Genomic DNA, 26,108 nt, shown 5'->3' on the forward strand with positions numbered 1-26,108 from the left:
TTCTTCTTCTTCTTCTTCTTCTTCTTCTTCTTCTTCTTCTTCTTCTTCTTCTTCTTCTTCTCCTTCTCCTCCTCCTCCTCCTTGGCCGTGTGGCTGCGTGATTAATGATTGTTGAAACTCCACTGATCCTTCTTTTGTCGCGGGACACTCCGCAAAGCGGGTGAGATCAGGCGCGGGCAGGAAAGGGGGGCCGTGGAAGGGGGAGGGGGCGAACAAAGTAAATAATCCGTAACAGTGGTTTTGAATTTCTCACACTTGTAAATGTCGCGTTCGGTGGCAAGTTTTTTTTCCTTCGTTTTTTTCTTCACTTTTTTGGCAGTGTCGTTTGGTTAGGCCGCCACCAGCGAAGGGGCCCACGGACTTGGCTCGTCTTCGCCGCCCCCTGCAAGAGGGGCAAAAGAGGGGGAGGGGTCGAGGTGACGGCCGCGGCAATTTTGAATTTTCAATCTGTATATTGCGGTGGCGATGGAGAAGCAGCCGTTTGGATTCAGATTGGAATTGAGATTAATGGAAGGATTGGTTTGAATGCCGCGCCCCGCCCCGCCGCAAGAGGGGTGCGGTCCCTCCAATAGCCCAATAACGCCCATCGCCTGACACTCCAAGAGGCACCCGACGAAGGAGGGAAAAGTACGCCAGCGGAGTGAGGAAATGAAAGTGAGGAAAAATTAACAGAATTCCCTGTGATGGAAGCCGTTAAGAGTGTACTTTGAAACTTACATCTGAAAATTCATTGCACCAATTTTTTGTCGAATTTCTCTCTTACTGTGGAGGAAATCCTGTCCTCACTTAAAGAAGTGCGCATTTGAAGGGCCATTCTTCGTCAGCGACCTGTATTTGACTCGCGTCCCGTTCGACGACCACACTGTCATCGGCTCGGTCTTTTGTCTCTGTCCGACACCCGCGGTGCCAGTGGCAGCCACACCCACTGTCCCGCACCGCACCGCACCGCACCGCGGCCGGAAAAGAAGAGGACCCCCAAAACTACGCTCGCCGCTCTCCGCTCCGTGAATTCGCCGCTTTATCTCTTTATTATTATTATTGTTATTATTGTTATTCCCCATTGTCCCTTCGGGCCCTTCGGTCCCTCTGCGGCCGAGGCCGCGGCGGCGCGTCTCCAACAATCCGGAACAATGCGGTTAATGCAGTAAACTTACGCTCGAAATGTTACCGCGCGCTCTGACCGTGCCCCCCCCCCTCCTCCGTTCGCGCCTTTTTTTTGACAGCAATAAAAGCTGCGACGGGGGTATTCCGCGGGGGAGTGCGGGGGGAACCGCAGAACGCGGGGGTGAAATCTGAGCCGTCGGGTCGGCGGCGCCGGCGGGGCGGGGCGGGGCGGGGCGGGGCGGGGCCCGCGCAAACCTATCCAGGAATTAAACATTCAGAGTGCAAGGAGAGGGTGCATATTGATGTGGCGTCGTCACTGCGATACAAAGCGGTGATGCTGCCGCCGGTCTTTTCTTGTTGTTGTTGTTTTTTTCTCGTCTTCGCTCGCCTTGCCGCCCTCGCTCGTCGTTTCCTTGCCGCTGTTGTTGTTGTTGTTGTTGTTTTGGTGGTGGAACAAAAGGACTCGACTTTGTTGTTATTCTGGCGGTAAAATGTGTCCGGAGGTGACGGGTCAGAAGGGAAACGCATCGCCAGGAATCGCTGAGGCTCGGCTACGCGGGGCGGGGCTGCAGGCCGTGTGTGTGTGTGTGTGTGTGTGTGTGGATGGGTGTGGGTGTGTGTGTGTGTGTGTGTGTGTGTCGTTGAATTAGCGACACTCACCGCCCCCTATTATCATAAGACACGTACCCTAAAGCCTATGCCACCAGGGAGGCTCCCACTCCCCCCCCCCTCCCTCCTTCCCCCATCCACTCTCCCCAATTGGGGGGCCCTCGGGTTGAACGAGCTCAGTATAGAGCCATGAGAAGATTGTGGCAGGGGGGGGGCTGCTGTTTGTACAGTGGAGTGTCATGTGGACCGCACCTTGCTTCGATTAGCCCGCCTCCCCACTCTCTCACTTGCGCACGCACACACACACACACACACACACGTCTTATTAAGCTGCAGGTTGGGGCGTTAGTGTTGTGTGCAGTTAGCACGCCTAGCATGCAGTTCGGTGCTGGGATCACCAAAGTTCCATCACGGGACCACTCAGCGCTCGCTCGGAACTACTCGCCGATACAGCACATAGTCGGTGGCAGGACTGAAAAAAGTTCCCCCCGGTCGAGCCACTTACGGGAACCCGCTTCGGACGGCTCACGACAACACTACACTTGGGGGGGGCACTCCATGGGACAACTCGTCGTCCAATGTCTAACTGCGGCCGAACCACTCTCTTCTGTTTGTCTCTCTCTCTCCCTCACACACAAGGTGAGCGCGTAGGTACCCCTTGCTGCGAGTCTCGGCACGCACGGGGTATCGGCAATCGGACAAACTTCGCTCACTGATTATGTAGTTAGCGTCAATAAGTTTGGCGACGGTGTTCGAGTGGAGGGCCGGCCCCCTGGGAAGGGGGAGGGGGGGGGGGGGGGGGTCCTCTGGGGACGGCTGCCTATCCCAGCAGAGCCTCCATACATGCAGGGACGTGCCCGGCGCGCGGCGCGCAGGCTGAAGTGTTGCCCTAATATTGGTTCTCCAAACACAGAAACCTTGGGACTAAACCTCGGTTCGTTAAGGCGCCCCGGAGGACCGAGCGCATCGCTGCGGCCGAAACCCAAACCCGTCTCACCCCGAGTCACCCCCAGACCGCCCAAGGCCGCACGCAAAGAGAAAAAAAGCTGAACCAAGCCTCAGACGGGATGTCAACATTGGGTCAAACTGTAGTTCCACCGGCGTTTTAAGTTGGCAGCATTCGGCCGCGTCGCGTTGGCGCACCTGGGCGCGTCCACTGTCGGTGAGCGGAAAGGCAGTGGGTCGTAACGAGTCGGCCTGCGTCTCTCTCGCACTCACGGGGCCAAGTGCCTCCGACACGGCAACTTTCATCATCTTGCCAGTGTGCGCGCACGCGAGCGACGAGGACGGCAGGGCCGTCGTTCCCGGCGTCGTTTTCAGCGTTAGGACGCCGTATTGCAGATAAGTCTCATCGCGGACAAGGTTAGGGGGGGCTACACGCCATGGACCGCCATACGTGCTGCCGGCCTGCCCTGCCCGTCCTCCGGGAATTTACCACCAATTTTTTTATCGGTGTAGATGCGCCAACGCCCCTAAAAAGAAAAAAAAACCTCGCGGTTGTCGTATTGATAAAAACACTTGACAGGAAAAATTGAAGACAGCCGCCTTCATAATCGTAATTAATATTGATCGATTTGGTCGATTTCATTATCCAGCAACTCCAGGCGAAAAATCGAGGACGGGCTGGCCTGGGGGGAGGAAGAGGGGGGAAGGTCGTCGCTGTTCTGTTTCGGAGTTAATCAAGTCTTTAAGAGGCGAGAAAGGGGCGGGGCGAAGTGAATGAGTTGGCCCCGCTCGCCACTGAAATGCTTTTAAGACGTCATCGGCGAGGGATTTCTTTGCGGTGGAAGGGCGGTGCTGGAGGTCCTGGAGGTCCTGGAGGTCCTGGAGGTCCAGGAGATCGGCCGGGCATTGCCAGTGGCCGCGAGAGTTTCGCCGGGCATTGCCAGTGGCCGCGAGACTTTCGCCGGGCTGGCAAGTGGCCGCGAGACTTTCGCCGGCCTTGCAAGTGGCCGCGAGACTTTCGCCGGCCTGGCAAGTGGCCGCGAGACTTTCGCCGGCCTGGCAAGTGGCCGCGAGACTTTCGCCGGCCTGGCAAGTGGCCGCGAGACTTTCGCCGGCCTGGCAAGTGGCCGCGAGACTTTCGCCGGCCTTCCAAGTGGCCGCGAGACTTTCGCCGGCCTGGCAAGTGGCCGCGAGACTTTCGCCGGCCTGGCAAGTGGCCGCGAGACTTTCGCCGGCCTGGCAAGTGGCCGCGAGACTTTCGCCGGCCTTGCAAGTGGCCGCGAGACTTTCGCCGGCCTGGCAAGTGGCCGCGAGACTTTCGCCGGCCTGGCAAGTGGCCGCGAGACTTTCGCCGGCCTGGCAAGTGGCCGCGAGACTTTCGCCGGCCTGCCAAGTGGCCGCGAGACTTTCGCCGGCCTTGCAAGTGGCCGCGAGACTTTCGCCGGCCTTGCAAGTGGCCGCGAGACTTTCGCCGGCCTGGCAAGTGGCCGCGAGACTTTCGCCGGCCTGGCAAGTGGCCGCGAGACTTTCGCCGGGCTTGCGTTAATTACCGTACATTACCATTTTTACCGGTATATCACTTGCTCTTACAACCCTGGAGCCCGAAGGGCGTCTGGAGTTTTGACCGCCCCCACCGGTCTTCTGGCAAATCCACTGTGGCACGAGGGCCACCGTCACCCTGCAGGCTTTACGTGTGGAGGCGGCAGCTAACACGCCGTGCGGCCTCTTCTTCGTAAATCAAGCGATGCTTAATTTGGGTCTTAATTGGTGCTGCCCAAAGTGCGCCGTGCCTCACAATGAAATTCCGTCGAGACGCATCCCCTCCCCCTGTCCAGCGCCCTGGAGCCTCCAGCCACGCTCCAGCCGGGGCAGTAAGTGTCGGCCGCTGTCGGCGCTCACTTTTAACGCTTTACAGTGAGGCGGCATCGCCACTCGCGAGCTCGTAAACTTCAACGTGTCAAATATTTTTCGCGTCCGTCACAAGTTTGCGACCCGTTTAAAGTGCTCGCGCTGGCACGCCGCGAGCGGCAGCGGGCCAGCGACGTGCTGGGTTCAAATACCGGCAAAGAAGTTTTTTTTGTTGAGGCCATGACGAACACTGCCTCACCGCCTCCACCGGTCTTCTGTCCCACTGTTCGGCGTGTGAGGTCCCAGATAGGCCAGACATGTGCCTTTGTGGGCCTGCCGGGCCTGCCGTGCCCGCCCGCCGGACTCACGGCGGGGGCACTGTTTGGGCCACTCAACGTGTGTGGATGGGACGGGACGCCCCGAGGCCGAATAGTGGCCCCACCCTTTATTTCCAGACAGGCGGTCCGGAGTTTACCGTCTCGACCAGACTTGCGGAGAGAGCGAGAGAGAGAGAGAGACGGCCGCCCAGAGAGGGAGGGAGAGAGAGGTGGCGGAGAGCGCCTGATTATCCGAGGGTCATCCATCGTACTTAGCAGCGCAGGAATCTCTCACAAAGGCAGACGGTGTGAGAGAGAGGGGAGGTGTGGGGGGGGGAGGGGGGAGGGGCCGTGGAACGCCAGGAATGGGCGTGGACTTGGTGAGGAACTCTTTGACAAGTAGCACAAGTTTGAGGGGAGCCAACCCAAGGCATTTCCAAGCCCCTCAAGATGGCATAATGGTTCGCGGGTAGTGCTGGAGCGGGCCTGGGGCCTGTCCCTGGCCTGTCCCACAGTTGGCCAGAAGACCGGTGGAGGCGGTCAGAATCCCGGACGCGTTTTGAGCTCCAGAGTCGCTAAATGGGACTCGAATCGAACGTGTGACCCCACCAATGGATTGCTCTCCGAACGAGGAATCCATTATTGGTGCCAGCCGTTCAAAAAGATCCCAACGCGAGACCTAGTCGCGCGGCTAGACAAGGTCTTACAGTGGCGGGGCGATTGGCCTAGCCGTGCGATACATGTCCTTACAGGCTAAGTGGCGCGAGGCGCGTGTGTGCGAGAGAGAGGGGGGGGGGGGGGTAGCGACCGAGGGAAGGTCATGACTCCAGCCCATGCGAGGCAGCGACGACTGCGACGACTTGGCGACGACAACGACAATGGCTCTGCTGCTTGCGACTGCCAACACACTGTCTGAAAGAAGGAGCACTCTGATGATTTTCGTAAACCGCCTCGCTTTCTAGTTACGGTCCATTTTCCTAATATACTACTGACTCCGGCGCATTTGAGGTCGATTTGACTTTTTTTCTGGCGGTGGGTTCTTAATTTTATCTGCAGAACTATATGTGTAAAACTGAAACCAAATGGAAAGAAGCGTAACGGCAATAGAACTCTTTTTTTTTAATGCAACAAGTTGAACAAACTATGCTTGCGAAAGAGCGGCTTAGATCGCCGCCCGAGGGAACCCGACGCTGTTAATTTGAGCGTGCAAATACTTCCCGCGCAAATAAATATTTCCCTCTTTCGGCCCCCGCGCTATTTGCTTTCAAATTGAGCCGCTAGAACAAGGAGCGGTGGCGCGCGCCGGCCAGTCGCTCCGTCTCCGTCGCACAGTGGGCCAGAAGACCGGTGGAGGCGGCCAAAACTCCGGACGCGTTTTGAGCTCCAGAGTCGCTAAACAGGACTCGAACTGAACGTGTGACCCCACCGATGGATTGCTCTCCGAACGAGGAATCCATTGGTGGGGTCACACGTTCAGTTCGAGTCCTGTTTAGCGACTCTGGAGCTCAAAACGCGTTTCGGCCGCCTCCACCGGTCCTCTGGCCCACTGTGCGCAGGGCCGCAGACGAGACGATGTTTGCTCGCGTTCGCGTCCAAGATGCGGGGCAATGCGGAGCGGACGGTCCGAGACGCCAGCGAAGCAAGCGAAGCCTCGCGCTGTCTGAATTCGCGGTGCCGCCTTTTCGTGTTGACAGTGGCGTGGTTTTCTTCTCTACCGAACTCTTTTTTTTTTCTCTCTCTCTTTCTCCTTCCCCCCCACTCCCACTGCCCTGGGCAAGCGCCACAAGGTCCTTAGAGCAGGTTCATTTTGTCCTAATTCAGTCTCTCTTCATAAATTACTCTGTCGTGTGACTGACGCTTCCCCCCCCCCCCCCTCTTCGCTTCCTGCACTGCGCGCTGCACCGCAGGCAGTTCATTTTAATTATTATTTTTTAAAAAATATATATATTTAAAAATAAAGGGTGGGAATTACACCGGGCAGTTTTATCGGAACGGCTAAAAATGTCTGGTCACTACATTGTGTGTGTGTGTGTGTGTGTGTGTGTGTGTGTGTGTGTGTGTGTGTGTGTGTGACGTAGATGGGCTCTCCCTCCCGGGTGAGAGAGACACGGGCGGCTCGGTTTGCTTTTAGCTTGCTTTTAGCTTATTGCCCCGGGTCAGTGTCCTGCCTGGACGGCCTGGACAACGACTGGAGACTCCTGGAGGCGGCCTCCAGTCCTCCAGGAGCAGTGGAGGTCCACATGCAGATCGCAGCCTGGCCGAGCCTGGCTCCAGTACAGTGCACTGCAGTGTTGACACCAGGGTCTCTGCCAACAGCTCGGCATTATTCATTTCGAGAGACGCGTGAAAAGTCGTGTTGGGGGCGATTCTCCCACACCCTGAAAGGCCGTGAGGCGTTTAGAGTGCCGAGACATGGTGGGACTTCAGCCCCTCTGTTTCCTGCTGCCTGGCCGGGCAGGCAGGCAGGCAGGCAGGCAGACCAGATGCCCCCATTACCCCGATTACTCCCCCTTGACTAGGCTTTCGATAGCGATTTAAGCCGTGTGCTCAAGCCCCGGTACTGATCCCGCATGCTTCTCCCCTTCCAACCATCCAGGCGCCATCCCCTCAAGCACACTGTTAGGCCCCCGCGCGGGGCCCCCGCCTTTCTAGTCGTGGCTACCGCCTCCGGCACTCCGGGGTCGCTGACTCGCGTCGCGTGCCCCAGCTGGACCCTCCAGGTTTTGTCGCTCCAACAGGACTCGAACCGAACGTGTGACCCCACCAATGGACTCCTCGTTCGGAGAGCAATCCATTGGTGGGGTTCGAGTCCCATGTAGCGACTCTGGAGCCCAAAACGCGTCTAGAGTTTTGGCCGCCCCACCGGTCTTCTGGCCCACTGCGCGGGGGCCAGCTCCTCGCCGGACACCTCGGCGAACAGGGATTATGAAGCGGTGACCTTGACTGCGGCGCTGCGAGCCTGGCGCGTGTTTACGGGGTTGACATTGCTTGGAGATGGCTGGCGTTAGACAAGGACAAGTTTAGCCTATGGCCGGGCCTATGGCCGGGCCTATGCTTTTGCCTCTGGCCTTTTGCCTTTGGCTCTGCAGCCGTCTGATAAGCGTCGGGCAGTCCGGCCAAGCCCACTGGCCGCCAACAACCTCGCCTCAAGGACGAGCCAGATCCTGCAGTCCAGTCCAGCGTTTTGAGCTCCAGAGTCGCTAAATGGGCCTCGAAAAGAACGTGTGACCCCACCAATGGATCGCTCTCCGAACGAGGAATCCTTTGGTGGGGTCACACGTCCGGTTCGAGGCCTGTTTAGCGACTCTGGAGCTCTGCACGCGTCTTGGACCTGGCCCACTGTGTACTCAGCCACTCTGCGGCGTTGCAGGTGTCGTGGATCCGGAAGCGCGACCTGCACATCCTGACGGCGGGCGTGCTGACGTACACGTCGGACCAGCGCTTCACCGTCATCCGGCCCGACCGCTCCGAGAACTGGACGCTGCAGATCCGGTCGTCGCAGGGCAGGGACTCGGGCGTGTACGAGTGCCAGGTCAACACGGAGCCCAAGATGAGCCTGTCCTTCCAGCTCAACGTCATAGGTAAGCACAGGTGGACCAGACCATTTTTTAAAAAATATCATAATTCACGGTCTGGTGGAAATAGGCATCTAAACTCCGAATCGGCGCACCCTGGCGTATTAATATGAAGGAAAAGTCGAGATAGGATTTTTTTTAAATCCCCTTGCTGGTATTCGAACCCGCGGCGAAATCCTTTCCGGAATGCCTTTGAGATGACCGCGGAGTGGCGTGGTGGGGTGGGGTGGGATGGTGGGGGGGCGGGGCGTGGCGGGGTAGAGCCGAGCCCAGCAGCGCTCACTTTATTATAGAATTTCAAGCTCGGGGGCTAGGGGACAATTATTATATTGAAAATCGCACTTTCTTTGCATTAATATCGGTCGGGCGCGCCGCGCCGCGCCGCGCCGGGTCCTCCATCATGCCTATTGAAATAAGATTGAAGCCGCATCCTTTTGGCGGCCGGCGGCGCTGATGACCGGCCTCTCCAATAAACCGCTCTAGGGTTGCCAACCTCAGCACGCCTACCAGGCAACCTCGCGACAGCGAAGCCCAGATATTACCTCACAGGCACGGCAACCCTTTCCACATCGGCGCATCGGGGGATTGCCGCCTACTTGTGTGAGCAGCACAGTGGGCCAGAAGACCGGTGGAGGCGGCCAAAAACTCCAGACGCGTTTTGAGCTCCAGAGTCGCTGAGCAGGACTCGAACCGAACGTGTGACCCCACCAATGGATTGCTCTCCGAACGAGGAATCCATTGGTGGGGTCACACGCTTGATTCGAGTCCCATTTAGCGACTCTGGAGCTCAAAACGCGTCCAGAGTTTCGACCACCTCCACCGGTCTTCTGGCCCACTGTGCGGCGGGGCACTGCGGACACACCCCTCGCCCCAGTTCCGCCCTGCCGGCGATACTCCACGCGGCACACGCGTTAGCCCGCAAGTTGGCCCGCCTGGGCCGCCAAACGCGCGATCAAGCATATGTACGAGCAGTGTGGGGGCGTGGTGGCCAGGCTTGATTAAGCTGTGGGCGTGGCGGGGCGTGGCGGGGCGTGGCGGGGCGTTCTCTCTTTCCCCCTCTATCTATGCAGATGAGGCTCATTACCGTGATTGTGCGCGGATAATGGCGCTGGATACATAGGCCGCCCATCCCTGCCTGCTGCGACACGCCGGACAAGCAGACGACGAGCAGACGACAAGCAGACGCCAGAAAGGCTGCATCGGAGAGAGAGAGAGAGAGAGAGAGAGAGAGAGAGAGAGAGAGAGAGAGCATATCTTGCCACCGGCCGCCACCGGCACAGCGGGAGCGCGGCACAGCGGGGCCGTTTAAGCCCATTGCCTCTCCCTTAAAGGGACCATTAATTTAACAACGGCCCCCACGGCCCCACGGCCCCTCGGCCAGGTCCCTAGTGATGCCCAGTGGGGACGGCGTTCTCGACGGGGGGCGTGCGGGCGTGCTGTGGCGGGGCGGGGCGGGCGGGGCGGGGCGGGGCGGGGCGGGCGGGCGGGGCGGGGGGGCGGGGCGGGGGCGGTTCGCGAGATAAAAAGTGTCCTCGCGGCAGGACACACGGCTCCTCCTTTGACAAAGACGCCCCTCCTCCAATTAACCCTTTAAAAGGGCGAGGCGATGGTGCCGACGACCGGGGGCCTTTCTGGCTGCCAGCGCACCGCCTCGCCTCGGCCCCGCCCCGGCAGCGCCGCCGCGCCGCCTTGCTGCACAGTGCACAGTGGGCCAGAAGACAAAACTCTAGACGCGTTTTGAGCTCCAGAGTCGCTAAATGGGACTCGAACCGAACGTGTGACCCCACCAATGGATTCCTCGTTCCGAGAGCAATCCATTGGTGGGGTCACACGTTCGATTCGAGTCCCATTTAGCGACTCTGGAGCTCAAAACGCGTCTTGAATTTTGGCCGCCTCCACCGGTCTTATGGCCCACTGTGCAGTGGCAGGAATCCGTCGGAATACCGTGCCGGCCTGCCACTGCCTGCCACCGGCAGCGGCCCAGCGCTGCCCCGACCACTCTCGAAACCTTACCAACTATTTCAGGCGAAGCCAAGACTGGTCAGGATGTTGATTCAAAGGATTTTGAGCTCGGGAAGCACAGCAGGAGCTTCCAAAAAAATATCGGTAGTTTTACCTTGGCACTTGCTCAAAAGGCGTGGTGAGGTTTTCAAGCTGCTGAGGGCTGCCGGCCCAGTGCGACACGCTTCCCTCCCTCGGGCATCCTTGGACGTATCCCTGGACCGCGCCTGGAATCCAGGGAGTCCAGGACTCCTGGAAGCGGGGGCCGACCGCCGCTTCGATAGTCCCATCTTTTTACAACCGCCACTGACCTTGGCGTCGTATTTTTTTCTTCATCTTTTTTTCCTGTTCAGTGCCAGTCCAATTTGCCTGCTCAAAGGGGCATTGTAAGGGCCGGGGCAGGAGGGTGGCGGCAAGGGTGGCGGACAGAGAGGGGGAGAGAGAGAGAGAGGGAGAGAGAGAGAGAGAGAGAGAGAGAGAGAGAGAGAGAGAGAGAGAGAGAGAGAGAGAGAGAGAGGGGCGGACGAGGAAAAATATGAAATGTCCTCATTTCAAGCGCAGTTTTAACTCAGTCGGGTCTAATAGGTGTCCGCTATAGATTCCGGTCCGGGAATTCGGTCGACAGAGACAGAGAGAGAGAAGGGGGGGGAGCGAGGAGACAAGGAAGGGTGAGAGAAAGAGAGGCAACAATAATCGAGCTGTTAGGACCTCTAACGAAGTGTGAAGTAAGTGCAGGCAGGGCACCGTCACTACCCACCCCGAGACGTCGCTTCCTTTCAGAGTTTTCCGAGGAAACTTTGCTCCCCCATCCGCGGACAATCAAACGGAAATTTTCCGAACTGCACTGTGGGTGGATTCACCGCAGAGTAATTATTGGCGCCAAAATTCCTGCTCCTCGGATTTTTTTCTCATCTCCCCTCCCCCACCTCCTCGAGAAAGTAAGAAGACTAGGCGATGACGATGCGGATATAAACGGGACGGAAAAGGAATTTTAGGCATGAAGCAATGCTCCTTTTGTACACCCTGGCCCGCCCGGCCCACCCTCTCTCCTTCCTCTTTTGCTTATCACCGGAGGCCTGGCTGAGGGTCTGCGACGGGCTGCGGGGCTGCGACGGTCTACGGTGTGCGATGCACGTGACGCTGGGACACCGAGACTCATCATCGGGGGAGGGGGAGGGGGGGGAAGTGGTCCGAGGCATATTCGTCGCCTCGGGACGTCCGCCAAGATAGCGCGGCAGTGTGGCGGCAGCGTGCCGTGCACAGGGACACGATTAATTAAAGCTCCCGGAACTTGCCGCCCGCCCGGCCCGAGTCATTCCCAGTCACGGGCCCCCCAGTGGATTCGCCAGAAGGCCGGTGCAGGCGGTCCAAATCCCGGACGCGTTTTGAGCTCCAGAGTCGCTAAACAGGGCTCGAACCGAACGTGTGACCCCACCAATGGATTCCTCGTCCGGAGAGCAATCCATTGGTGGGGTCACACGTTCGGTTCGAGTCCCATTTAGCGACTCTGGAGCTCAAAACGCGTCTAGAGTTTCGCCCGGCTGCGACGGTCTTCTGCCCCGCTGCGGGCCGCTAGTTTTGGCAACCCCCCGCCTCTCCGGCACCGCGCGGCGGCACCGAACGCGCTTCCCGCCTCGCGTCAGATTTTTCATTTTTCCGGGTGCGGGAGGGAAAAATGTTGCTTCTGACGCGCCGCGACACGCTACTCTGGAGCCCGACGGGCCGGTGTATATCTCGTTAGAGAGAGAAAGGGGCGGGGCAGAGAGAAAGAGAGGAACGAATCGTTGGCTGTTTTTTATTGTTTTCATTTTTTCACGCGTGCTTTTTATGTGCGCTGGGATGTGTCGTGGCGTATGAGTACAGTAGTAGCCCTCGCTGCTGTACGTCCACATTTTGTGATTTTTTGTTTGATTTTGTTGTTGCTGTTGTTGACGGCGTTTCACTGTCTGCCCAGAATGGAAGGCGCAGATCCTGGGCTCCTCGGACCTGCACGTCAAGACGGGGTCGTCGGTGACGCTGACGTGCGTGCTGAGCCAGGGCCCCCACGACCTGGGCACGGTGCAGTGGTTCCGGAACGACGTGCTGCTGTCCAACATGCTGGCCGGCGACGTGCACCCCAACGCCCTGGACCCGGAGCCGCGGCTGCGCATCACGGTGGCCTGGACGGACGCGCTCACCTCCAAGCTGTACATCAGCTACGCCAAGCCCGCCGACTCGGGCAACTACACTTGCAAGCCCACCAGCCTGGCGGACTCGGCCAGCGTCAACGTGCACGTCATCAACGGTCAGTACTCGCAGTGGATGAGACCGGTGGACGCGGCCGAAACGCCAGACGCGTTTTGAGCTCCAGAGTCGCTAAACGGGACTCGAACCGAACGTGTGACCCCACCAATGGATTGCTCTCCGAACGAGGAATCCGTTGGTGGGGTCACATGCTCGGTTCGAGGCCCAGTTGGCGACTCTGGAGCTCAAAACGCGTCTGGAATTTCGGCCACCACACCCGAAAAACGTAAAAAAATAGAAGTCGAGGAAAGATTATGGCACCTGGGCACGCTCCGCCGAAGCGAGGACACTTCGCTTGGCGGCTGAAACGCGGCTAATTTAGAAGCACGGCCGTGGACCGGCCGCTTCTAAACTTAGTTCGTCCACACGCTGAATTTCTAAGCCCTCCCCCCCCCCCTCCCCCCTCGGGGGCCTCTAGGGGTGCGACCACATTGTGGAGTAAAGGCCTTACCCGCACGCCCGCACCCCGCACGCGCACCTGGACTTTACGTCGTGCAGGGGCGGGGGCGGGGGGTATCGGATATAAGCTGGGGGGGGGGGGCTCTGCAACCAATAATTCTTGCCGTGTCCGCCTGATTTAGATAGAAGAATGATGGTCCTCCCTCATCGAGGACGCTCGCTTTCGGTTTAAAATCTGCGAGTGGGAAGCGCGGCAGCGTGGTGTCGGCGGGTACACTGTGAAGCCGATCGGTTTTTCGCCAAGTTGGCTTGCAGGTCGCTCGGTGTGAAATCAGCAAGAAAATCAAAACTAAACTCATTGGGGGGTTTGTTTTACCAGTGTACAAGCGCACGCTGCGTCCACCCACCGCGCCCGCGTCACTGGGGTCGCCTAATATTTACCCGGTAGATGCCGCCGAGATGGGCCGGCCGGGTGTTTGACGCTCCTGGCCTTAGTTTCCGCAGAGCCGGGGGCCGGGGATCGAACCCACAACCCTCGGTTCCCGCCGGAAGACAAGGTGCAGGGCTGCAGGGTCAGGAAGGAGTGGAAAGAGGCAGAGAGCACCTTTCCTTTCGAGCTGCCGCTCCGAGCGAGCCCCGGTTTGTGTATCGCTTCCTGCGTAGCATGGCGTAGCATGGCGTAGCAGCCCTCTCTCTCCCTCCCTCTCTCCCCTCCCCCGCGCGGCATATTTGCACTTTACGATCACGGTAGGCCTGCCACCTGCGAGGCGCGGCGTCCGCCAAGTGGCACGAGGTGGCACGGTGGCACGAGGTGGCACGAGGTGGCACGGTGGCACGAAGCGGGCCGTGTGCGGGCAGACACGTCCTTCTCGCTCGCACCCGACGGCCAGCCAGCTATGGCTATCTCACTCGCTCCGCCTTCTTCTAGAGGACGCTGGGCTGGGTTGGGCTGCCCCTCGGGGGCGGGGCGGGCGGGGCGGGCAACCCTAGGCGGCCCTGGGCAACCTGGCCGCGCCAGCCCCGCGCCAGCCCGGCTACTTGAGGCTTATAACGGGGTTCGTACCCCGCATATCCTTGCCGCATCCCCCACCCCCTCCCCCTCTCCGATCATACGCGCCACCTCGCCGCACGCACCTTCGCCGTTTTATACCACGAGCAAACGGTGGTGGAGCCCCGCGCCCCCCCCCCCCCGCCCCGCCCCGCCCTGCTCCAGCGAGGCTGCGATCTCACTCCCCGGGCTGTGGGCGCCTCCAAGCAGTGGACAAACACGCACACACAGAAGCGCGCGCAGTTTTGGATCACTGCCTCTGTACGAGATGAATCCCGTTGTTTGCACGGTTAAAAAAAATAATTTCTTATTTTTTGGCGAGGGGCTGGGGTGCTTCTGGTCACTGGAGGCGCCACGGCCTGGCCTATCTGCATGTTGTTAGGCCCAGTTTTGGAATGGGTCTCGGCTTCTCCTTCCAGCCCCTCCAGGGGCCTTCCAAGGGCCTTCAAGGGCCTTCCAGGGGCCTTCCAGGAGTCTTCCAGTGGCCTCTCGAAGCCCTTCGCATATCTGCTGACCCCGTGGAAGCTCGCGAGGATGAGACTGCCGCGGTGAGGCAGAAACCGAAGTCTCTCTCTCTCTCTCTCGTCGTGCGGGCCGCCCCACGGGTGCAAGACAGAGCGACGGAGGTAGTTTGGCCGCACAGATTGTGCAGGCGTTAGAGATGAGGTACCGGCACCACACTGCAATTGTCCGCGAGCCAATCGGGAGAGAGAGAGAGAGAGAGAGAGAGAGAGAGAGAGAGAGAGAGAGAGAGAGAGAGAGAGAGAGAGAGAGTTGGGACAGGCAGGTAGCCCCCAGCAGCCACTTAGCAGGGTGTGGCGCGGGTTGCGCTATGATTATGCAACTCGGCCCCTGGCGATGTGTCACGAGTCCCTCCTCTCTCTCTCTCTCTCTCTCTCTCTCTCTCTCTCTCTCTTCCTCTCCTCTCGTCCTTCGCAGCCCCCCCCCCTCCGCCTCTTTCCCATGACACTGCAGACGCACCACGAATTGTGGTCAGGATATCGATTTTCCGCCACACTGGGCACGCCGATGCGCGGCGCCGCGCGTTGTGTAGGGGTGCCGCCCGGCACTAGAGCGGCCACCAAGGTGGCGGCAACCCAGCAAACTCGGGCAACTTCATTAGGAGTCCAGCTAAAAAAAAAGCGGTTGCTGCGACGGGGATTAGAACCCTTGATTGTTGCATCTGAGATGGCGGGGCGGTCGGGCGGGGCGGGGCGTGCCGAGTACGTTGGCTGTGATTGGAACACGCAGCGCATCTGCACGGACTGCACGCAACAACAACAACAACAACTGCAGCGGTCGGGCCCTTAATAATGTTGCGGGGCCATCGATGGACCAAAGCGAGTAATTAGATTCGCGTGGGATGAGCGGATTCCCTTCCGTGGGGGGGGGGGCACGCCAGGGGGTGGCCATAAATTCAGGATGGCTCGGTGCCCCTCGCCGGCGGGGCTGGGCTCGCCTGGGCTTGCCTTGGCACGATCTCTTGAGGTGAGGAGGTCGGTCGGCATGCCCTGGTCCTGCCGGTCCTGACGCGGCATCCCACAGTGGATTCGCCAGAAGACCGGCGGAGGCGGCCAAAACTCCAGACGCGTTTTGAGCTCCAGAGTCGCTGAACAGGACTCGAACCGAACGTGTGACCCCACCAATGGATTCCTCGTTCGGAGAGCAATCCATTGGTGGGGTCACACGTTCGGTTCAGACAGTCGGTCCTCTTCCGGGCAGACAAACGGCCGGACGGACGGCCCACTGGCTGGCAGAGAGTGCGTCTGCGACACTAATATAGCGTCTCTCCATCGGCCCCCCATTCATCATTCACCTGAACGCACCGCGCGGCACCGCGGCCCTCCTTGTCCCCGCGGGTCGCCTCGCCACGGACCCCCCCCCCCCCCTCGACATCCCTGACAAGCAGCCCCCCTCCCCCTTTCCCTTAAGTGGCGCGGAATATAAGCGCGGCTCATTTTTGGACAGTCACGCTGCACCCGGTTCGCGAGGTGCGGAGGCTCCTTGCGGAGAACTGCGGGCAGACAGGCAGACAGACAGACAGGCAGACAGACAGACAGACAGACAGACAGACAGGCAGACAGACAGGCAGACAGAGACGTTTGGGCAAGAAAAAAAGGGAGAACAGAGCGCCTTGGAGGTAGGCAAACACAGTTCGCGCGAGCACGCGTGTTGGCCGGTCTGCCGACCCTCACCCTCGCAGGGGCTCGGCCGCGCCACTGTCTGTGGATTCGGCCGCCCCGCCCCGCCCCGCCCCGCCGCGCCTCCGCGCCGCTGGAGCTCCTTGAGGAGCAGGAATCTCGACTCCCATATTTCTTTCTCGCGAAATAAAACTGCGATGGCGATCACAATTTGTGTAACTCACACACGCAGGCTGCAGGGGGAAGAATCACAAACTCCCCCCCTCCCCCACCCCTCGTCGACCCACTTGGAGGCCGTGTGGGGACGTGCCGATATCTCCCCGTGAAACAAGAGGTGTAATTCATCTCCCAGCCCCCCCCCCCTTTCGGCGACAAATTCCCCAACTTTGTTGATTCCGACTGATGACTCTGCTCTTCCGGCCGAGGGGAGACTCTCAGCCTTTGGGCTTGAGGGGCTCGCGGGGGGCGGCCAAAATGACGCCTTTGTGGGCGGCCGTCTTGGCGGCCTTCTCGGCGGCACCGCGGAGAGGCGGGGTATTGTTTCGCCGGCGTTCGGCACTTGCAGTGGGGGGGGGGGGGGGGGGACCGCCTTAGCCGTGCGACCTTCGACCTTGACACCGCGCGACCTTGGGGTGCCGATGCCGCGGTCACCTAGCCTGCCACTGCTTTGCTCCTGACAGTAACATTTCTATGAGGGCACATAATCAAAAATCAAGTGACTGTTTTTTTTTCGCGTTTGTGAAGGGTCTGCAGCAACTGACGGCCAGCGCTGCGAGTGAGACTGAAACTTGAACCGCGGTCCTCCCTCTCTCTGTTTGCAGGCGAGCACCCCGCGGCGATGCAGCACGGCAACAAGAACCGGGCGAGCGCCCTGTCGCTGCACTGCTTGGTGTACTCCGTGGCGCTGGTCGTCATGAGGAGATGAGACTGGACCACGGCGCTGGGTGCCTGGACCTGGGTCTAGCCTGGGCCGCCTGGACCGCCCGGACCACTCGCATCGCCTGCAGCGTGCCGGCCCGCCAACTGGGACTTCCCGACTTCCCGGACTTCCCTGGGACTTCCCCGAGCTTCCTAGGGGCTTCCCTGGACTTGCCGGCGGCGGCGGGTCTGACTCTGGACTGCCGGCGGCGGTCTGGTGCCGCTGTCGAGTGATTCGAGACAGTTTTCGGCTCGCCCAGACGAGCGCGTCGCTGGTTGGCGCGGTGTGAGCACATCCGGTGCACCGCCGCAGTGGGCTGTGGTTCGTCTCCCCGCCGAAGGGACGACTTTTGTGAGGACACTCGGGAAACACTTTCCGTTAGAAGAAATTTGTTTTTGGTTGTTGTTGTTGTTGGAGGGAGGAATGACGGGACCGGGTCATCTCGGATCTTGATCCGCTCGGTTCCGGCCGTTCCGGCTTCGGGGCATGCGGGCATGTCGGACGGAGATCGATTTGTGCAGGATGGAGGAAAATGTTGCAACACGGGACTATTATTTGTATCTTTGAATATCAGATTTCTCTCCAGTATATGTGTCAATAAGTTTCACTCATTAATTGAATAATTTGATTGCACGTTAGAACAGCAATAGACGGACCGAAATGCCAGGCTGCAGCTGCTAGTTTTAGAAATTGCGTTGAGCTTTGGAGCCCTTCCCCTGCACGAGGCTACAGAAAATTCGTTGATCAAATTTCGCGCTGCCGTCAGTATTCTGGTTCACTTGACCTGCCTTAACAAAGCGATTCAGTTCTCGTAATGCGAACGACTTACGCAAAAAAATAATTTTTGAAGCGCTTTTTTTGGCTGTGTTGGCCATTCCGTTGATGCAAGGCGTTGCTGGCGCTGCTTGATGAAGTTGGCAAGAGCGGTAAATCGCACGGCGACGCTCGGGGAGCCGTTAACAAGCAACTACACTAGGCGCAGACACGGCCTCGTTGTTGGTCTGGAAAAACAGCAGTTTGCCTCGCGAAACGGTGCTTGCACCGCAAAAAAATTATTGCTTTAATTCACTGGTTTTGTTCGTCGGCCAATACCAGAGTTCATTCGGCTCGCTTTCTCGGCACTCTGTCACGTTCGCTACGGAGCGAGAACGGTGTTCTCGTCCCCTGCCGCGATTTCCCATCCCTTTAATTTCACTTCGGCGTGAACGTGCTATTTCTCGACCATCTTTCGCAGTCATCTTGTACCTGTATAAACTCTTTCTTTGACACTCTGCGCATCATATCCAACCGGAAATGAGTCCTTCATTCCTCTCCTTTTCCTGTGGTGGTTCCTTTTTCTGATGCTGTTCTTAATTAATACGGCAATCTAAGACTGATAGCATTGGTGATTGTCTACCTTCTGTACAGAAGTTTTGTCTTGTTCTTGTAGCGTTTACAAGCACGTCTTTGTTTTGGATAATAACAATTGCAGGAACGTAGAGTTAATTGATTCACTTGAAATGTTTTTTTACCGGATGTATATAATGTTCTCGGTTGGTGATTATATTTTTTACTGGCTCTATCTTTTGTGGAAAGTGAGCAGAATTTCGTCGCGGACTGTGACGAGGTTTCTGAAAATTGGGAAAAATCAAATGGGAACAGATAAAATTGAGTGGCGGAAATAAATCACTGATTTTTAGGATGATTGTAAAGAATTGACAACTGTTTAATATGCTGGTCGGAGGACATTGTAAGCAGAGAAAAATTTGTGTTTTTGTCTTTTTGTTTTGTACTTTATGTTCAATCTCAGACCAGAGTATATTCTGACTTCCAGAACTGTGCTGTATAAAGTTATGATCAAATATGTACATAATTATATTAATTTTCTTTAGACCTAGTGAATAAAAGTAATCAAACGTTTTGAATGTTTTATTTCCAAAACACCAACTTCAAAGTCCAGCCACCCATGGGGATTCGGAGCAACGCCGAGGCAACGTGAAATCGGTAAAGGCAGCACACATTTCTAGAAATAGTTCCGACGCTGGGGCGCGGAAGGACGAGGGACGCCCCTGGAGAGCGAGGATGGCTTGCAGAGCTGCCCTGTGCAGTAGTTGGAGAAGATGGTGCGGACAAATTTATCACCAGGCATAGAAAACTTGCAGCGGCGCCCGTCGCGCGCCTTGTGCCTTTTCACCAAGTCCCAGCCGAAACGGCCGAAACGCCGTCCATACCTGTTTTCTGTCTTCGTCCATCCTATTCTCCCTCTCCTCCGGCCTTTGTCTCCACGGAAAGGGGTGGGCGGCACCAAGCGGCACCAAGCGGCACTAGCCATGCATTGCTGGACGCGGCTCGGTGGTCTATGCAAACTTGGGCTGTAAATTACCGCACCGCTTCTTCGAGCTGCCGCGGCAGTGCCCGCGCCCGCAGTGCCCAGGCAGTGCCGCCGCCCGTCACGGCGGTCACGGCGCACTACACTGTGTGGGAACACCGACCACGTCTCGGCCGGAAGCCCCACGCTCACATCCGGGAAACGGTTTGAGCCGATGAGGAACGGGTTTGCTTTCTACTTTTCCCGCCACTAGTCGAGTCCTACCTGCCACAGCCCAGCTACAATTTATTGTTTTCTGTGTGAAGGGTGACAGTTAAAGAAAACAAACAAATCAAAACCACTATGTTTTTAATTCGTAATAAATATTTTACAGGATTTGCTACACTGCTGCAGTGGCAAATTTTTGATCTGCACAGCTAGCAAGCCGGAAAAATGTTTAGAAAGGATAAGAGCTTGCTATTTTTAACATTTACCAGATACTAGCAACTGAATTATGTCCAATTTTATTGAATGCAGATAAAGACACACATACCTCTGGCACAAGAAACAAAAATAATTAAAATTTTATCATAAAAATTAACTTTTACAACAGGTAACAGACTTTCCCACACAAATTCAACAATCGTGGTATGCGTCACAAGTGGAAAATTCATTGGAAAAACTTTTAGATTAATAGGTTAAAAACGCATGGGTGTACTGTAACTTGAATATTCATAAATCTATGGAAATGATAACCAAAACAACACAGAATGAATAACAATCAACTGAAACAACATTTAACTTGATTTATCTTAAATGCCAGTTCTTCTCATCCCAATCACCCAACAATTTAGACCTAAAAGAAATTAGTAGAATTAATTTGAGCTCACCCACACGTTGAGAAGAGAAGAACTACTTTTCGGCAGAAGGAAGAAAAGTGCACTTCAAATGAAACAAATTGAATAAATACACCTAATTATTAAATGCATCATGTCCCTGTTCGGGTAACCAATAAGAATCCAGTGGATCTTGAAATGGTCAGAAAACTTAACATGGCTTAATACATTACACACTAGGGCATTACTAAAATGTGTTATGTACATAACATGTCAAGTACATTAATTCTCATTCAGAAACATTCAGTTATGTAGCTGCCTTCAGAATTTGCAGGACCATAATGCCAAGGCAAACTGCCCCTTGCTACAAAGCTAATTTGATTACTACAGGGCACAGGCATACTGCTTTTACTGAAAGTATCAAACCAAGCAGTGTCTCATTACACACATTTGTAGAAGACTTAAATTGGCATTCTGATACAGGCTAAAAATACACATATGCTTGATATGAAAGACGATGAAAGGAAAAATTGACGGTTACATGTAACAGTATGAGACAACCTGGCAACAATTTTAATGTAGCCTCAGTTACTAGGTGCTCTGCCACAGCAGTCCAAAGCAAGCCCATTCCCACCAATAGAAGATTGATAAGAAACTAAAAACATGCTCACAGGGAATGAATATGTAGGATAAATTAACCATAAGAAATCAAAACATGGAAGTCACACTTTCTGATTTGATGGTAACGGAAAACGATGCCTTGGGGAGAGGACGGAAAAGTAGTTAACAATACATTCTCTTAAGTACAATACATAATAGAACAAAAAGCATTAATATGGTTTCTCATTTTAACAAAAATATTCACTTCATTCACACAAGACAACTTGACATTCAATTGCACAATAAAAAGCAAACACATGATTGTATGGAATTTTATTAATACAAAATGTGGCACCTTAAAAAAATCACAACCCCTCAAAATATAAACCTTTGGCCAGGCATCAACAACCCAAAAGTGAGAAGCCTTCAGAAAACTTCAGTGTCTGCTGACGAAAGTGTTCTTTATAGTTGCTTTGCAAAATATTACTTAAAACTAAAAGTTAAGATAAGAAAAAGGGCAAAGAGAAAAAAAACAAGAAAGAAAACAGACCAGTTACTGTAACACAAATAAAATAGACATAAAATAAATAATAAATAAGTCATAAATATCAAGTTTAAAAAAAAAACACTCAACATATTTTAGATCATTCAAATTGATATGTAATGATAACAAACACAACTTTCTGCCATAGCTGAAGGAATCAAATATCATGTTATAATTTTTCAAGTTTTAACAAAATCGCATTTACACATACTTGACTTTTTCAGTAACACTAATATTTGCACCTGTCTAACCAAGATACATAGGGACCAATATCATAGGACGGCTGTAAATAGTTTCCAAGACCCAAGTAAAGAGTTTCCCTGAGGTAGAGATTCAGTGGATTTAAGTCCAATGAACACTTGGAGATGGACAGAGAAAGTCCTCTAGGACGGATGGCAAAAACAGGAAGTCCAATCCACATGGAAACATAAGTTGGAATAATGTCTGAAGGTTAAAGAGCACATGTTTCATGCAAAATTTCTTTCAGATGTGAAAATATGAAAATTACATTATTGAAAAGCAGTAATATCTGCTACAAAAACGTAAACCATTAAAAAGACACACTTTCACAACACTGAAATTCAAGAAGAAGCATTTGACATTTACAGTATTTTTTACAATTGAGCTGAACGTATACCACAGTATTTGGGCGGACTAATAGAATAGTAATCAATACATAAAAAATGTCCTACAAAAGACCTTGTTTAACAAGAAAAATTAAATCAAAATGAAAAAAAGATTAGTTTTGGGTGGAGTGTTTCATAATACACATTGATTGTTTAGGTGACAACTTTAACATCTCTTACATTAATACCAACATACATCACACTATTCAAGCTATAATACCCTAGATTAGATAGCCCTTATGGGATTGACAAATTACACTCAAAGAGGGCAGGACACAACTTGGTCAAAAATTCGATAAGGAAAATATACCCTAAATCTCACAACACTATCCTGCGAAAATGCAGGGTGAGGTTCTTAGAAGGCTTCCAGTCTGTTCCTACACATTTCCCTGCAATATCTCATAACTCGGTCAGCACAGGCAAGATTTTACTCCAGTCTCAAACTTCTACTGCAGAAGAATAGATTATTCTTAACATTCACTTCGGTCACAAAACAATCAGGTCTCGTTATGAGCATATGTATTACTTTTTTTCATCAACTTTGCGGCTACCAAGAAGCCAGGACCAGAGCAAAACAGCTCGCCTGCAACTGCCCGAGCCCAAATCCTACAAAAAGTCTCTCTGCCTTGGAGATTGGCCTGCGAATCTGGGTTTACTTTGCCTAGATGGAGTAGAGAGGACAGAAGGAGGTGGGCGTCGAGCTGTGCGGATTTCTCGATCCATTTCCAAGTCTTCCAGTCTCTGAGTCAAATTCAATTTTTGAACAACAGCTAGGCGAAGTAACTGATTCAAGGTCTTCTTTTCCTCATCAGCAGCAACAAGCTGTCGCTGCAACTCATCAACCTGCGTCACATACTCTTCACAGCGAGCAGCAAACATGGCACGTAGGCTGGAGAATGTGGCAGCATCCTCTTTCAGCAACCTTAGCTCATTTCTTAGCTTCATCATTGTTTCACTAACAATGGCCTTTTCATTTTCATATTTGGATTTCAGATTAGTGAGGGCATGTTCAGCTGTATTTTTGTTGGACTTAAGAACAGTGCGTAGAGTAGCAATCTGGTCACGCTTAGTTGAGAGAAGGGATTTTAGCATAATGACTTGCTCTTGAGTGGCACTATCAGAATCCTTGGATACTGAAACTGAAATAGAAGGTAATATAAGATTAAACAATGTTTTGTGACATGGAATTGTATTAACCATCTGAAGTATAAATGGAACTTACAGTCTGAACCAAGGTTTACACCCTTGTGCTTAGAAGATTCTATTAAGTTTCCAACAGCAGAGGCAAGGTATTTAACTTGTTCAAGCAAGTTTTCCACAGTGCGGGCCATGCCTGTGAATTCTTTGAAGCTACCCATTGCTTCAAGACGTCCTCCCATAAGATCAACGCCGGGTTCAGTTTCACTTTCACTCTGCTTCTCGTCAAGCAGCACTAGGCTGGGAGATTCTCCATTGAGCGTGCACACTTGATGGTAAAGCTGCGCTACTTCATCAGATGCAGCAAGGACATTGTTTTGAGTCGAGGTGATTAGATCACTAGCCTCTTTTGCAAGAGAACCCAGAAGAAGCACATCACCATCTAATTCTGACACTCGCTGTTCAGCATCAAGCAACTGTAAATATTAAAAAAGAGAAAAAAAACAATGTGAAATAAATGTGGATGAAAAATGCCAATCCAAACATAAAAATGGTTTGTTAAGAAAGTTGCAAAAGCTATTTTGGCAAAAACTGACCTTGTTTTTCAGGTTAACAACTTCTGATTTAAGCTGTAAAGTGGCATCAGAGCAGTTCAGATTCTTTTCCAATTCCTTGAGGGCCACTTGCAAGGCCTCTAATTCATTGGCAGCCACAGTGAACCAGGACTTGAATTGGGTTGAGTCACCCTGCAACACAATTTGGGGAAAAGGTGTCACGTGGGATACAAAAGGAAAAATTTGGGAGGACCATGTTCAGTGTTTGTGCCAATCCCAGTACCTTAGATGATTTTTTGCAATGATTTTGAAGTGAATCAATATTAGCGCTGATCTGCAGAATCCGGGCCATGAGAGTGCTAAGTTCGCCCCGAGATTGTTCCAAAGAGGATTGAGCTTCACGTAAATTAGATGTTAGCTGGACCTTTTCAGTTTCAGCCTGCAACAGGAAGGCAAGGAAGATAAGGATGGTTTGTGGGTCAGAAAAAAAAGTTCATAACAAACAAAAACTTCATGAAAAGAAACAAAAAACTTACTTGTTCTAGCTGCTTTTCAAGCTTCTTCAGTTCATTTAGATGAATTTCACTAAATAGGTCAACTTGTTTTCCATCTGGTGATGCTAGTTCACTACCCTTCAAATCTTCTTCAATTCTTTTCAGTGCTGGGAGCTCCTCCTCTCCATCACTACCCTCTGCTGCATTTCCTGGGGAAATCAAGGTCCTTTTTAACACATCACATAAGGCTTTTGCCACCCCTTAAAATGCAATCCCGCTGCACCGAACATTCAAATCAAATTAGTAAGATGGAAGATATTCTTTACCTCTTATACTGTAAGCTAGGTTACTCAGATTGTACATAGATTCATTATTGATTCTCTGATCAAGTTCTTTCTTCAACGCATACTTTGCTTCACGTTCAGCTTGAAGTGATTCTAAGGCTTCCTCCAAATGTTTAGTGGCAAGGTTTTTCAAAGTGGCTGATTCTTCTAGCTGACCCTGTGATACCTCTAACTCATCCTGAAGCCTACGAAATTCAACTTTTACGCCCTCAAACTCAACCTGGAAGAACAATCAATATTGAGAACAGAAAAACAAAATTGACAGCACAGGTAACACGTCAAAGAGCATACCTGCGCTGATCTCAGAACAGCAACTTGCTTCTGAAGAGTAATGTTTTCTTCTTCTACATCAGCCATGTCCTGTAAAAGACGTGTCTCCCTACTCTTAAATTCTCGCAACTCAAGTCGTAAGGATTTCCTTTCACTATCCCTTTCTTCATTATCTTTATCAAACTCCATCTGCTGATGAGCCAGGCGGTCTCGTTCTCCAACAACTCGTTCAAGTTCTTGACGAAGCTGAAATATGTAGGTTACAAATTAACATAAGACAAAAGTTTCGACACATTGCTTTGTTGTTTTCTTATCATTCTCTGCACCTGTTTGGTTTCATTTTCCAGCTCCATAATCTGCAAGGTAAGAGATGATTCCAGCGCTGCTGACTCCGACAGGAGGGACTCTTCTTGTTCAATGCCCGTTTCTGTCGTTGCTCTGTGGGTGGATTGAAACTTGGCGAGAGCCTGTAAACAAGGCCAGACAAACCAAAACATAATAATGAGCTCAATCATTAAAAACAGTCACAATTTCACACAAGAACCACACATACCTCTTGAGTAATATCCAACTCATGACGAGTGCTATCATAAACCGTTTCTAGATAATCACACCTCTGCTTCAATGCCTTGGTCTCCTCAAGGAGGCCTAACCCATACTCAGCAGATTGATTTCTTTCGGCTACAGCCTCGTCCAGTTCACGCCCGAGGCGTTCCACCTCACGCTTCAGATTTTCCACTTCCAGATCCATTCCCCCGTCAGCTTTGCTGGGATCTGAACTCGGTGTAGCCATGGTAAACGATGTACAGGTACTCTAGGCTATCGGTCTACTTTAACTCAGATACCACAAGTCATTTCTAGGCTTCTACAAAAAAATCACAACCTCTGATTCTCTCCATGGTAAACGGAGCTATTCCAGCTTTGAACCATTCAATCATTGAGCGTTTAAAAACATTTCAATGTTTTGTCTGTCACTTGAAATTGGGAATCGGCTCAAAATTGATATTGACTGTGACACTGAAAGAAGATGAAGACGTAATGACGGAAAGTGTTGGAAGGCTTCTGCTTCGCTGCAGCGACTCACGTTTCTGTTGCCAACGTGCAGCGAACAGAGTCGATATTTCTTTTAATTTTGAATCTTCTATAAGAGCTCAGGTTGTTAAATACATTCTTAATTTACTTTCAGGGTATCTCAAAATTAGAAAATAGGGACATTCACGACGTTCA

General features: G+C 53.4%; 2 protein-coding genes across 3 annotated transcripts in view; one reads left to right on the forward strand and one right to left on the reverse strand.

Annotated features, from left to right (window-relative positions):
* The window catches only part of LOC117648290 (zwei Ig domain protein zig-8-like), a 214,066-nt gene extending 194,977 nt beyond the window's left edge, over positions 1 to 19,089 (forward strand). For both annotated transcript variants that reach the window (XM_034390743.1, XM_034390744.1), the window contains 3 exons: positions 8,194 to 8,404; positions 12,354 to 12,683; positions 17,092 to 19,089. In XM_034390743.1, the coding sequence (XP_034246634.1) occupies positions 8,194 to 8,404; positions 12,354 to 12,683; positions 17,092 to 17,195 (645 nt within the window). In that variant the 3' untranslated portion in view covers positions 17,196 to 19,089. The remainder of the gene's footprint in view (positions 1 to 8,193; positions 8,405 to 12,353; positions 12,684 to 17,091) is intronic.
* A 739-nt stretch (positions 19,090 to 19,828) lies between these two features.
* LOC117647917 (protein bicaudal D) lies at positions 19,829 to 25,940 on the reverse strand. Its single transcript, XM_034389894.1, has 9 exons — positions 25,435 to 25,940; positions 25,208 to 25,348; positions 24,903 to 25,127; positions 24,594 to 24,831; positions 24,310 to 24,476; positions 24,057 to 24,212; positions 23,816 to 23,965; positions 23,305 to 23,695; positions 19,829 to 23,221 (listed from the first exon to the last, which is right to left on the reverse strand). Exons 1-9 carry the CDS (start codon positions 25,672 to 25,674, stop codon positions 22,689 to 22,691), a joined length of 2,241 nt encoding a protein of 746 aa, XP_034245785.1. The 5' UTR covers positions 25,675 to 25,940; the 3' UTR covers positions 19,829 to 22,688.
* Between the last annotated feature and the right edge of the window lie 168 nt (positions 25,941 to 26,108).

Source organism: Thrips palmi, unplaced genomic scaffold (assembly GCF_012932325.1).
Source record: "Thrips palmi isolate BJ-2018 unplaced genomic scaffold, TpBJ-2018v1 HiC_scaffold_3, whole genome shotgun sequence".
Taxonomy (NCBI): Eukaryota; Metazoa; Arthropoda; class Insecta; order Thysanoptera; family Thripidae; genus Thrips; species Thrips palmi.